This window comes from Ursus arctos, unplaced genomic scaffold (assembly GCF_023065955.2).
Source record: "Ursus arctos isolate Adak ecotype North America unplaced genomic scaffold, UrsArc2.0 scaffold_36, whole genome shotgun sequence".
NCBI classification, from domain to species: domain Eukaryota; kingdom Metazoa; phylum Chordata; class Mammalia; order Carnivora; family Ursidae; genus Ursus; species Ursus arctos.
This window is the reverse complement of record NW_026623050.1, coordinates 8,888,491-8,902,949: the sequence shown is the minus strand read 5'-3', so window position 1 is coordinate 8,902,949 and position 14,459 is coordinate 8,888,491. Positions and strand designations below refer to the sequence as shown.

Below are 14,459 nucleotides of genomic sequence, written 5' to 3'. Positions count from 1 at the left end.
GTCTTTCTCTGACTGACTTATTTTACTTACCATAATGCCTTCTAGTTCTATCCACATCATTGCAAATGGCAAGATTTCATTCTTTTTGATGGCTAAGTAATATTCCTGTGTGTGTGTGTGTGTGTGTGTGTGTGTGTGTGTGTGTACCACATCTTCTTAATCCATTCATCTATAGATGAACATCCGGGCTCTTTCTATGTTTTGGCTATTGTCGACATTGCTGCTATAAACATTGGGGTGCATGTGCCCTTTCAAGTCAGTATTTTCGTATCCTTTGGATAAATACTCGGTAGTGCAATTGCTGAGTTGTAGCGTAGTTCTATTTTTAACTTTTTGAGGAATCTCCATACTGTTTTCCAGAGTGGCTGCACCAGTTTGCATTCCCACTAACAGTGTAAGAGGGTTCCCCTTTCTCTGCATCCTTGCCAACATCTGTGTTTCCTGAGTTGTTAATTTTAGTTGGGAAAGTAGCTTCTTTGGTAACATTCTTAATTTCTTCCAGGATTATAGACCTGAAATCAAAAGTCATTAATCATGTTCGTTGATGAAACAGGGTATTCCCATTATAGAGAGAAGAAAAGGAAATCTATTGCTGTTATTTAACACTGTTCTGGAAGTCAGTCAAATAGGCTCACAGAATAAACTAACATACATCAATATTGGAGAGCAGGCAGAATTGTCATGATACCTGGAAAACCCAAGAATGTTAACTGAAAAATGGAAACTAGAGTAGAGTTTAGTCAAGTTATTGGTTACAGAACTCGTATTAAAAACCATTAGTCTTTCTGTTTAATGTATTCGAATATTACTTGAATGCCCTTACAAGCAGTAATATCTTTTAGAAAATGTAGTGGAAGGGGGCCCAGATCGTGCAGCTGGTTAAGCGTCCAAGTCTTCGTTTTGGCTCAGGTCGTGATCTCAGGGTCTTGAGATCGAGCCCCATGTTGGGCTCTGCAGTCAGCATGAAATCTGCTTCAGACTCTCTCACTTTCTCTCTCTGCCCCTTCTGCTTGTGCATGTGTGCTCTCTTTCTCTAAAATAAATCTTGGGGGGAAAAAAGAAAATGTAATGGAATAGGGGTGCTCGGCTGGCTCAGTCAGTGGCGCATATGACTCTTGATCTTGGGATCGTGAGTTCAAGCCCCATGTTGGGTATAGAGATTTTTTTTTTAATGTGATGGAAGAGAAGATCTCGTTCACTATAGCATGAGAAAAAATATAATAACTTGGAAAAAATCAATCTGCCATCTCTATTTTAAGAAACTTGAAAAGTATACTCTGGTAGGCATGAAAGAAGGAAAATATCAGGAGATATACTTCATTCTTGGATTGGACGATTCAATATTACAAAAAAATATACAATATTAATATACAAAATTAAAAATTTTTTCTAGAGTTAATCCACAAAATCAGTATATCCTCAACCAGAATAACAACCAAATATTCTTTTGGAACTTGACAAAGTAATCAAAAGTTCTTCTGGAAAAATAATCTTTGAGAATTGTCAGGAAAAGCTGAAATAAAGAGTTAGGAGTGTGGGTAGGTCTAATCGTAGTAATCCAAATAATGTGACTCTTGCTACAGGAATAGACAGCAAAGAATGGAATAGAAAAGAGAATCTAAATCCAGATTGGTAGTAAAGATAGCATTTCAGATTGGCGGCGGTTTGTAACTGGCTACCCATTTGAGGGGGAAAAAAGTACAAAGCTTGATCAGATAAATTCCAGAAATATCAAGGATTTTTAAAAGCTTTTTTTTTTTTTTTAAGAAAAATTATAAACTTGTTAGAAGGAAATATGGGTGAATTTTTTAAAAATAATCTTGAAGTAGATTGGGTCTTTCAAAGATTTTTTTTTTAATTCAGAAGCCATAAAAAGGAAAAGACTGATAAATTTGCTTATGCAAAAATTAATGACTTCTTTATAGCAAAAGCTTTGTCATGAGATTAAATGACAGATGGAAAAAACATTGCAATATGTCATAAAGGATAATGATCTATCATTAAGAAACCCCTGGTATTCTGTATATTTGTGCCATGTGACCATTCGTGTGTAGTGTACTCTATTTTACAAAACTCAGAATGGAAAGAAATGGAATTATATTTGGAGAGGTAAAATGTGTTGTCTTCTCTTGAGTAGAAGTATTAGAGCACAACAGTATGGGCTCTAGAACAGGTGTCCTCAGTTTGCTTTATAACCCCACTGATGGCTCTGTGACCTTGGCAGAGTTAATCAACCTTTCTACCTTTCATTTTATCTCTAAATTGGAGATAATACCATCTGCCTCATAGGGCTGTGAGGATTAAATGAGATAATACATGCAAAGTGCTCAGCCCTTAGAATATGTCTGGCATATTCTAAGGGCTAAGTGAATGTTACCTGTTATTATTAGTATTACAGCTTCTACTGCTTTTCCCATTACCTTTCTTACTTGCGATACTAATAATACCACATATTCATATGTTTTAGAATTAAGAGAGATCGTTCACATGAATAGTATCATTTTATCCTCATTACTACTTTGTGAGGTAGATACAGTAGCTCCATTTTATAGAAGTAGGAACAGAGACTCAGTAAGTGACTTGCTCAGGTTTGCATTATCTAGTCAGTGGCAAAGTTGTACCTAAAATTCAGATCTTTAGATTCTGAGTTCCAGCATGTTTTTTAAAATCTTGAATTTAGAAGTAATTTTAAATTTATGAAAAGAGGCAACAATAAAAATAGTACCAAGAATATTCATATACTTTTTACCCATTCACCAATTGTTAGCCTTTTCCCCCATTCACTTTATTATTCAGCATTCATTTTTTAGATTGCCTCATTTACTTGTCCTAATCTCAGATGGCCAGTCCTTCATTTGACAAATATTTATCAAGTGCCCGTTACTTGATTAAATATTACCAAATGTCCATTCACTGGAATACCAGTTTAAACCTTTCAAATTTATTCTCATTTTTGTTTTGTTTAATGAACGCTTTTAATTCTGATTATTTCACTTTCCTCTAGTATTTTTGAAAGGGTACTGAAATATTTTGGTACATCAGAGAGTAATTTGTGGCTTGGTTTTTATAACCTCTTCATTCCATAACTAGTCATTCTGCAAAACCTGTCATTGTGTTTTAAGTACCTGAAAGAATCCTTGGGAGTTAAGTTGACTCATTGAGTCTACAAAACTAGCTTCCCTCCCTCGGCCTCATGGATTTCCAGTCCATTTGGGGTTTTCCTGAATCATAATGGCCTCGGAATAGTGAATTTAGTCCTAACTGAACTAAGCTGATTTTGGATTTAGAATTAGATTCAAAAGGTGATTGGTCGTTCAGGCTTATCCTAAAAGTAAATCTGGATATTCTCGAACTGACTGATTATCTGGAGGTGAGGGAGGGGTACCTGTGGCTAGCATATAACTAATCAGTTCACGCAACACAAACAGTCCTGTGTACATGGCATTTTGTTTCATCTTTGCTTTGATGAATGTGAAAGCCATACTCTGCCAGGTGCATGGCATTGTGCCAGTCATAGTGGGGATTTTTACCAAGTGTAATCCAATCTGACTGGTACTAATCAGCCAATCATCCAGCTTTTGGCAATGTCTTTCGAAGAGAGGCCTCTTTCCAGTATATGTAAAAGCAGTTTCTCTCTAGTCCTGCAGTACATTTCTGGGTTAATTATTATTTTTTTTTATCCTACTTAGATTATAGCCCTTTTGTTTCCTCTCATTGATCTTCTTATTTTCTAAGCTGTAGATGCCTTGCTTGAAAGTTTCTTATATACTTACCAGATCCCTTCTAAAGGACTTACCTCTGATTGATATGGTATGAAAGTAATGAGCTGATTCTTTTAACTCTTCACTACTACCTCACACTACTTTTCTGAGGAATTCAAAAGGATATATTGAGCTCCTATATATAGGAATGTAGTGGACCGGTATCGGTCTTTGTACTTTGGCACTCTGTGTATTTCTCTCTAGTAAATGCTTCTGAACAAAATCTCCAGAAGAGAAGGTGATATATTGAAGAGAAAGCAAAAATTGAAAAAAAAAATTGAAATCATAAATCATTGGGGAGGGAGAAAGAATAGGTGCAAAAGAGTAAAAATGTGTAGGTTAAGAGTTTGGTGAACACAGAATGAAATACAGTTCATTAGAATAGTCTGCAGAGGTAGGTTAAAATTTAATATTAAAATCTTATATTGAATTACTACTGGATTTTTTTTGTCTTAAAGAGCTCCTGTGGTTTTTTTTTCCTATTTACTCTTTTGTTTAAACAGCTTATTGAGACATAACTTGCATAACATTTTAAAAAATTCTCCCACTTCAAGTGTACAATTCAGCACTTTTTGGCATATTCACCAAGTTGTTCATCCATCACCTCAATTATAGAATGTTTCCATCACCCCCAAAAGAAACCCTGTATCCATCAGCAGTCACTCTCCATTTATTGCAAACTCCCCAGCCTTAGGCAATCACTCTTTTACTTTCTGTCCCTATACGTATGGTCTGTTGTGTACGTTTTATATAAATGGTATCATATAGTATGTGGCCTTTTGTGATTGGCTTTTTTTCACCAGCATAATGTTTTCAAGGTTCATCCATGTTGTACCATGTACTTTTTGGTGTAAGTAATATTCTGTTTTTGCGGCCAAGTAATATTCTGTGTATAAATATTCACATTTTATTTATCCATTCATCAGTTGATAGACATTGGGGTTGTTTCCACTTTTCGGCTATTATAAATAATGCTGCTATGAATATTTGTGTTTATGTTTTTGTTTGAGACATGTTTTCATTTATTTTGGATAGATATGTAGGAGTGGAATGGCTGGGTCATATAAGTATGTTAAATATTTTGAGCATCTGTCAGATTATTTTCCAAATTGGCTGCACCATTTTACATTTCCACCAGCGGTGTATAAAGTTTCAAATTTCTCTACATCCGGGCCAGCACTTGTTATTATCTTTTTTATTATAATAACTGTAGGGGCACCTGGGTGGCGCAGTTGTTAAGCCTCTGCCTCTGGCTCAGGGCGTGATCCCGGCGTTATGGGATCGAGCCCCACATCAGGCTCCTCCGCTATGAGCCTGCTTCTTCCTGTCCCACTCCCCCTGCTTGTGTTCCCTCTCTCGCTGGCTGTCTCTATCTCTGTCAAATAAATAAATAAAATCTTTAAAAAAAACAAAAAGCTTAGTAACTGTAGCAGGTGTGAAGAAGTATCTCATTGTGGTTTTGATTTGTATCAAAATCAAAAGAGCATTTGAATGCAATTTTTAGCTAATTGGTTTCAACAAGCCTTTAGTTACGGAGCTAGTGGTCTGTAATAAAGAGAACATTGTTTTTTGTGGGAGCCAAAGACTCAGGTTTTAGTCATTTCTGCTATTTATAGGCTCTTTTACTTTGGATGGGTTCCTTATGCTTTAAATTTCAGTACTTCTTGGGCACCTGGGTGACTTAGTCGGTTAAGCATCTGCCTTTGGCTCGGGTCGCTGATCCCAGGGTTCTGGGATCGAGCCCCACATTGGGCTCCCTGCTCAGCGGGGCGTCTGCTTCTCCTTCTTCCTCTGCACCTCCCCCCTGCCCATTTTCTCTCTCTCTCTCTCAAATAGATAAATAAAATCCTTTTTTTTAAATGTCACTAATTCTCTCCCGTTCTTACAGAGTGGATATGAGGATCAGTTGAAATAGTGAGAAAAGTTTTTTGTAAGCTCTAAGGGATAACCAGATGTTCTCTGATATTACCATAATTAGGCTACTCAGGAAGGCAGAGAACATTCATAAGGGAGAGCATCACTAAAAAGGGGACTCTGTGTTTCTGTCTCCTTTCCTTTCTTTCTGTAGCACCAACTTGGCCACAAGGAATTAAGCTAAACTGATGTGAATAGTAACCCTCTTGAGCTCAACTGAATTTGTTCCTGAAAGATGGTGTAATGAAGTCATTAAAATAATTAAAAATTAATAATTTTCTCGTCCATTTATTTATATACAATGTTGGTAGTTATATTTTTTCTATACTTTCTTACAGAATTTACGTTGTCCATTGAATGAAGAGGTAATTGTCCAAGCCCGGAAAATATTCCCTTCAGTGATAAAATACATTGTAGAAATGACTATATGGGAAGAGGAAAAAGAACTGCCTCCTGAACTCCAGATAAGGTGGGTACAGTTTTCAAAAGGGAGATGTTTTGGCAAAGATTATTTATGTTGCAGAATTAGTGTTGGAAAAATGTTTATGTTGTACTGCTTAATTTATCAGCATTATGAAAATTTTGTAGAGCATTATCTTTTGGGACTACTTTCAAAATGTCCATTTAGATGAGATGCTCTGCATAGGCACTAAACAGAAGGTAAGCCAAAAGAACACCCTAAACAGGAGCTTCTCACTTTTAAGAAAGAGCATCTTGGGGGTTTTGTTTGTTTGGTCAGAAAACAGCCAGGTGTTTTCACATTTTATTAACTACAGTATAGACCCTAGAGCTGCCTCATTCCCTACCCCCCCACCATGGGGTCAGGCCTTCCCAGAAGCCCCTGCCTTGGCTGCCTGCGCTTACTGGAACTCCTGCTGTAGCTGAGCCAGGGTCTCCCTCTGTTGCTCTGACTGCCCTTCGAGGCCCCAGAGCTGGGATTCATATCACTTAATTTCAGCTGTGATATAGTCCAGCCTCTTCTCCACTGTGGCCTGAGCCTCTCCCAGCTCCTGTTTGACCAGCACAGGACCCAGAAGTTTAAAGACCCTGTTGGACCCATCTAAAAGGGCCAACTCCTCCTTCACAATATTACTTTCTGTTAGTCGCACCTCAAGTTTCTGCCGCCTTGACAGGGATTTACTCAAGTCCTTCTGTAGCTGCTGCTATTTCTCCCCTTTTTCCTGTAGCTTCTTCTGGATTAGCTCAGCCATGGCGGGGACGAAGGCCTTTCTTTCATTATTTGGGCTGGGGGTCTTGTTCTAAATGATTTATAAGGACCTAGAAGCTACTTACCCCAGAAGAGAAGTAAATTGCCCAGTTTGATCCTGTCCTGGACCAACCTCCAGATTCCTCGAGATGTTTATGATGGGAATAAGGAGATAGCCCTTTACCAAGTGCTTTGATACCCAGGATTATTTCCTTACTAGTTGGAGGGATTTAACATTTTAAAACTAAAACCCAGCAATTTCTAACAGCCATAAATCTTAGAGTGACAGTATATGCTCTTAACTTATACAAGAGAATTCCAGATCTGATATGAAGATACAGTTTGAGCCCTGTGGGAATTTTTCCGTGTAATATTAGGGATTTCACAAAATTGCATTACATTTAAATACTATTGTTCTTTGAGTTTACAGGTTTTTTTGTTTTAGGAGGAGAGAGAATTAAGAATTTTAATTTATAAAGACACTAAATGTATTCTTTAGACTCTTGGTGGGCCATAAACTGCTTGGGGAAATAAAGGTTATCAGAGATTGCATCCACAAAGGATTTAATTTCAGATATGTGATCATGTCAGTTAAACTCTTTAAGAAACTGTGGTGTTGGGATGCCTGGGTGGCTCAGTCGCTTAAGTGTCTGTCTTCAGCTCAGGTCATGATCCCAGAGTCCTGGGATCGAGTGCCGCACCGGGCTCTCTGCTCAGTGGGGAGTCTGCTTCTCCCTCTTACTGTCCCTCTGTGCTCTCTCTCTCTCAAAAAAAGAAAGAAAGAAATCTTAAAAAAAAAAAAAAAAGGCGGAGGAAAAAAAACTTTGTGTTGGTAAACACGATACTAGCAATCTGCCTGCCTGAAAAGGGAGAGTTGCTTGAGTTTGAGGGTGTATATAGCAGCACCAGATTTCACATTCGTAGATCTGAGTTTGAGGCCTTCTAACTGGCATTGTGACCATGAAGAAGGTTTTTGTTTTTGTTTTTTTTTAAAGTAAGTTCTACACTCAACGTGGGGCTTTAGCTCTTGACCCCAAGATCAAGAGCCAGATGCTCTCTACCAGCTGAGCCAGCCAGGCACCCCTGTTTCCTGAGCTCTAAGAGGCCTGAGAAAATCTGCCTCTTGGAGTTATGAGATGGATTGAGTATATTATAAAAGCATATTATAAACTGTTTGAAACTGCTAATAATATCTGACATGCCCATGACATACCCATGACAACGGTTTTCACATTTTTTGTGAGATCCTCACACCACTCTTGACTGTAGATATTATACTCTTTTTAAAGGTGGAAGAGGTACTGTTATCTCATCAAGATTAAAAGCTTAAGCAGCCTAAGGTCCTTCAGTCACGTGGTAGTGCGAGCACTTTCAATCTGTATACATTTTTTTGTTAAACTTAAATGTTCTATAAAGTCAGTAACACTTCAAGTAAGTAGAAAGTAAAAGCAAAAATAAACTCAATAAAAACTAAGTGTTAATAAAATCTTACCATTTATCTTTGCCTGCTTGAAGGTCCTGAGTCCAGAGCTGTCTCCTTTTGCTGCAGGAAGAGATTAGCAAGAGTTAAGAGTAGCATTAAAAACATATTGCCACTAAACTGAAAGTAATAATTTACACTTGGAGGTAATAAAAAAAATGCAACGGTAATACTTTTATCAGGGTTTTTAAAATTTCATGGCATTGTAACACTTAAAATAACTTCCTTTATCAGTATTGCTGTGGTACTTTCTCATATGTAAGAAACTACATGGTGGTGCTTTTGTACAGATGTTATATATTATCTTAGTCGATTTTTCACGTTTTCCTTTATTTGTTTCAGTATCTGAATATATATCTATATTTTTAACAGGGAGAAAAATGAAAGATACTATTGTGTCCTTTTCAATGATGAACACCACTCATATGACCATGTCATATACAGTCTACAAAGAGCTCTTGATTGTGAGCTCGCAGAGGCACAGTTGCACACCACTGCCATAGACAAAGAGGTTCGTGAGCTTCATTTAATTCTTGTGCTCCCATACATCAGCTTCCTGGGAGTCAGGTGTTGACTGAGCCCTTGCCAAGTGCTCTTTAGTATTGTGTTAGGAACAATCATACTCTTCCTTTATTCCTTATACCGTAGGTAAATTGGTTAAAACTTGATTTTTCTGTATATCGTAATTGTAGATAAACTATTAGCATTCTTTTAATCTAAATAATTAGAAAGTTACTGAATATATTTGGCAAAAAGTAGTTAAGAATGTTAGCTTTAGTCTGTTTCTATACATATTTATTAAAATAGCATTCTAGGGGTGCCTGGGTGGCTCAACCGTTAAGCGTCTGCCTTCGGCTCAGGTCATGATCCCAGGATCCTGGGATCCAGCCCCTCATTGGGCTCCCTGCTTGGAAGCCTGCTTCTCCTCTCATACTCCCCTTGCTTGTGTTCCCTCTCTCACTGTCTCTCTCTGTTAAATAAATAAATAAAATCTTTAAAAAAAAAATAGCATTCTAGGGGCGTCTGGGTGGCTCAGTCGGTTGGGCATCTGCCTTCAGTTCAGGTCATGATCCCAGGGTGCAGGGATAGAGCCCTGCATGGGGTTCCCTGCTTTGCAGGGAGCCTGCTTCTCCCTCTCCCTCTGCCTGCCCCTTCCCCTGCTTGTGCTCTCTCTGTCAAATAAATAAAATCCTTAAAAAAAAATGGCATTCTATGATTATTGAGTGTATAAACAAATGCATTGATTTTGATATTTTTAACATTATTTATTACAACTATTTTTAGCATAATACTAATGCTGTGGTTCAGCTTTTTAAAAAATATCTATCCTGGGGCGCCTGGGTGGCACAGCGGTTAAGCGTCTGCCTTCGGCTCAGAGTGTGATCCTGGCGTTCTGGAATCGAGTCCCACGTCAGGCTCCTCCGCTATGAGCCTGCTTCTTCCTCTCCCACTCCCCCTGCTTGTGTTCTCTCTCTCGCTGGCTGTCTCTATCTCTGTCGAATAAATAAATAAAATTAAGAAAAAAATCTATCCTAAGTAAAATGTGTTCCTCAGGTATATAGAGGGAATATTAACTTAATCCTTGTCTTGAGAGGAGTGTAATATAGTGGAAGAAGCAGCATGACATTAGTAATTAGTGTAGTGGTTCTAGGGCTTGAGGAATCAATACCCTGGTCACACCTGTCATCCAGTAGTGGATGCCAAGTATGTTGTGGAACACATGTTGAGGAACTTATAAATTCATTCATGGAAAGTATTTATTTATTTATTTATTTATTTATTAAAGATTTTATTTATTTATATGACAGAGAGAGAGTGAGAGAACACAAGCAGGGGGAGTGGGAGAGGGAGAAGTAAGCTCCCCACCAAGCAGAGAGCCTGATGCGGGGCTCAATCCCAGGACCCTGGGATCATGACCTGAGCCAAAGGCAGATGCTTAACTGAATGAGACACCCAGGCGCCTGCATGGAAAGTATTTAAAACATAAGAGCAGGAGTTTAGTAAATCCTGGATTATTGTTACTGGATAGAAATAGAGTACACTATAGCAAGTGAAGAACTGGCATCTTGCCAAGCAGGAAATCCAGCATCCTAAAGTATACTCTCTCTTAGCAGTATCAAAAGTTCTGAAGTTTCATAAAGGTGTTAAATGTTTATGTTTATCTTCTAGGTATTGCCCATCTTATGACTTTTAGGCAGTGAACAAATGATTAATAATTAAGAGCTCGTTAGGCCTTTGGGCTACATATTACTTATTGATTGGGGTTGTCATTCTACTACTTAATTCTCATGTTTGTTTATAATTAGGGTCGTCGGGCTGTCAAAGCAGGTGCTTTTGCTGCTTGCCAGGAGGCAAAGGAAGATATAAAGGTAATTTTCTGAATTAGGGATAAAAGAGAATTGTAAGAGGAGTTCACATTACAAGAGCCGAAGTAGAACAATTACACTGTTGAGTGGTTTGGCATCCTAAGTAAAGGTAGGATTGGGCCATTTAGACCCAGAGATTTGAAACTGTGAGTGTTATATAAGATTTTTTTTTGAAGAATAGATTACTTAGTTAAAACAAATTTTAAAACTAGTGTTTTGTTTTGTTTTTACTATTCCTTTCATTTGTAGAGTCATTCAGAAAATGTCTCTCAACATCCACTTCATGTAGAAGTATTACACTCTGAGGTTATGGCTCATCAGAAATTTGCTTTGCGTCTTGGCTCCTGGATGAACAAAATTATGAGCTATTCAAGTAAGCATACTGCCTATTTTTCTTATTTCTCAGTAAATACTGGTTTTTGAAATAGCCATGAATTTGAAAATGTCATGAGTATAAAACAAAAGTTTTTTTCATTTTTGGTGTATAAATTTTGATTAATTTTCAGAATGGCATCTCAAACACCATCAATAATATTTTACTGCTTTTGATTCTTTGATGTTGACAGAATTATTCTTGATATCAAACTGGGAAGATTAATCTTAATTTTTTCACATGTTATTGTAGGAAACATACTTTTAGGAGGAATATTATGAGAATAAAAGTTATCTGACTTCTTTTGTTTGTAGGTGACTTTAGACAGATCTTTTGTCAAGCATGCCTTAGAGAAGAACCTGGCTCTGAGAATCCGTGTCTCATAAGCAGGTTAATGCTTTGGGATGCAAAGCTTTATAAAGGTAGGTAGATCCTTGCTTATGCTGCTTGCCATGAGGCATCACCTTAAAGTGGAGCTATAATCTTTTTTGTTTATTAAATCAGTGATCTCGATTGATAAGATATTATACTTTTAAAAAAGTTACTCTATCAATATGTATTCTTCTGTGGTAAAACTTAGAGATACTATCTTTTAATTGTGTCTTTTCATTTAGTTAGGGCTAGTAAAAAAGAGTATGTGTATATATTCATGTAGTGGTGCCATTGTTAAAGCTATGTTAATTTTAATTTTTAAAATCCAAATGCAGAACAAACAGAGAAAGATGAGAAAAAGGCTAAAGCGAATGGAAAAGGGAAGACACAGAGTAAGAGTAATTTTGAGTGAAATAGAATAAAAAGGAATGGAGAAAGCTTGGACAAGGTAGAGTGAAATAAGGCAAAGTGGAGGGGCAGAAAGAGAGGGAAAAGGCATATATGTATGTATTTTAAATTCTAGCTATTAATTATTAATGTGATAAATGCTACTTATGTTTGAGTCCTTGAGGTCTGTTAGTATGTGAAATATTTTTATAATATTCTGCCATTTCTAATAGCTGGAATTTTTTTTTTTTGCCTTTGTGATACTCTTCCATTTTTCCACTTTCCCCAAAAATGATCTGTAGGCGCCCGTAAGATCCTTCACGAATTGATCTTCAGCAGTTTTTTTATGGAGATGGAATACAAAAAATTCTTTGCTATGGAATTCGTGAAGGTAATTGCTCTTTATAAATAGATGTCAATAATAGAAAAAATTATTTTGGAAATGAAGTTGTAGAAACAAAGCAGATAATTATGAATCAAGAATTTAATTTTATGATTTATTTCTTTGTCAAAAGTCCATTCATTTTCACATTCGAAAGTGTGGAAAAAATAGTGTCAGAGAGGAGATAGATGGAAAATGACCTATTATTTGCCTGGACAGAGCAATAGGAAATTATCACATTCACACATGCATTCATTCTTCCTAATCATTTGTCTGTTTTATAACAAGTAAAATTATAATGAGTAGAAGTGACTAGTTGAAAGGCATAGCATGGGAAAGGAACAATTATGCATGCTGAAGGGAGGCAGGAATTAGACAAGCAAGAGTTATACTTAATGGAGGCCAAAACATAAAGATATAACTTATAGTTTTTTAATATTGTTCTATTGGTCTATTGACTATCCCTTGCATTGTTTTATATATATATTTTATGGGGGGAGGGGTCTAGCTCTCAAGTTAGATCGCAAGGTAATACATAACAGGTACTTTTTGAATCTTTTACTTTTCCTTATACAAAGATATCCAGGGGTTGCCTGGCTGGCTCAGTCAGTGGAGCATGTGACTCTTGATCTCAGGTTTGTGAGCTTAAGCCCCATGTTGGGCGGGGAGCCTACTTAAAAAAAAAAAAAAAAATATATATATATATATATATATATATATATATATATATATATAAAATATTAAAAGAGAAAGATAGCCAATAAATACTTGTTTCTTCTGATTTTGAATTATAGGTAGTTCTGTAAAAATTAAAACAGGTCAGAGGTAGGATCCAGGATGGAATTGGAAGCAGAAAATGCAATAATGACTGTTGAAGGCAAATGATACTGTGGGACAAGATACCTGCACTCTCTGGATTTTACAAGTAGAGTGTTAAAAGTAACTAACACATTTAGTTTCTTGAAAGATGGTAACAACTCAAGCTATTAACTCTCTTTTTCTGAAACTCTTAGAATATTGGACCAGATCTGTGATCTGAAATGATTTTTTTTTTCTTCTACAAAAGCAGTTTTCTCTACTTAAATGAGATTTTTTAATACCCATGGTTACTTCTTTGTAGGAATTCCAGTGGATAAAATTAAATATGTAGGTCAAGGACCTAACACTATGCTTGATACATGATGGAATGTATTATTTTTATTTCCCACTGTATCAGGGTTGATTTTCATCTGGTATGCATCAGTATAGTTAAGAAGTTATTCACAACCAACAGCCATTCTGTTTAAGGTTGGACTGAATCTGGTTGGTTTTCTGGGTCCCATCAGTTTTTAAATACTTTGAATATTGCCTCTGCCCTATACCACTGCAATAGAATCTGCTAAAGATTGTCCCAGATTCTGTTTAGAGAAAGGATATGCAGCACCACTACAGCTCTCTATGATTCTTACGTATGTGTGTGTGTGTGTTTTGTTTTTTGTCTTTTTATGGTTTTCACTTACAACTCTGCTAGATCGGGTAGCTGAGTTCATATTTGGTCTTTCAGTTGTTATTCTCTAATATATTTTTGCTTACCATATTGTCTTCCCTTTAGAAATAGGAATTATAGAGGCACCTGGCTGGCTCAGGCAGTAGGGCTGGCAACTCTTGATCTCGGGGTGGTTGTAAGTTCAATCCCCACGTTGGGTGTAGAGATTACTTAAAAAATATGTATTTAAAAAAATAGGAATTTTAATACTTTTAATCATATGCATAGACATAAATCTGCAGCAGGTATTAAAATGGGGATTTTAAGTTTTCAGTAATTTATAATTTATTCTCCACTTACTATTACATCTTTCAGTATTATAAACAGCTGCAGAAAGAATATATCAGTGATGATCATGACAGAAGTATATCAGTAACTGCACTCTCAGTTCAGATGTTTACTGTTCCTACTCTGGTATGTATTGATCATTTCTTTGCAACCTTTCCAAGTAAAACCTGTTTTACTTGTTAAGAACTTTGCCTAGTATTGAATCAAATTAAAACAATGTCAGAGTACTATATTGGGCTAATTTCATTTGGAAAATTGGATAATACTTTAGTGGTATCACAACTAATGAATCATCGAGCCTTACATCGAAAACTGGGGATGTACTGTATGGTGACTAACATAATATAATAAAAAATCATTATTAAAAAAAAATACTTTAGTGGTATCTGCATGTGAAGTATATT

General features: G+C 36.5%; 1 protein-coding gene and 1 pseudogene across 1 annotated transcript in view; one reads left to right on the top strand and one right to left on the bottom strand.

Moving 5' to 3' along the window:
• UBR1 (ubiquitin protein ligase E3 component n-recognin 1) overlaps nt 1-14,459 on the top strand; it is a 131,137-nt gene that overhangs the window by 37,145 nt on the left and 79,533 nt on the right. The window contains exons 5-11 of the mRNA XM_026479892.4: nt 6,014-6,144; nt 8,735-8,873; nt 10,669-10,731; nt 10,978-11,101; nt 11,416-11,523; nt 12,163-12,251; nt 14,083-14,181. Coding sequence (XP_026335677.1) covers nt 6,014-6,144; nt 8,735-8,873; nt 10,669-10,731; nt 10,978-11,101; nt 11,416-11,523; nt 12,163-12,251; nt 14,083-14,181 — 753 coding nt within the window. The remainder of the gene's footprint in view (nt 1-6,013; nt 6,145-8,734; nt 8,874-10,668; nt 10,732-10,977; nt 11,102-11,415; nt 11,524-12,162; nt 12,252-14,082; nt 14,182-14,459) is intronic.
• Nucleotides 6,497-6,886, bottom strand: LOC123002297 (prefoldin subunit 6-like; annotated as a pseudogene).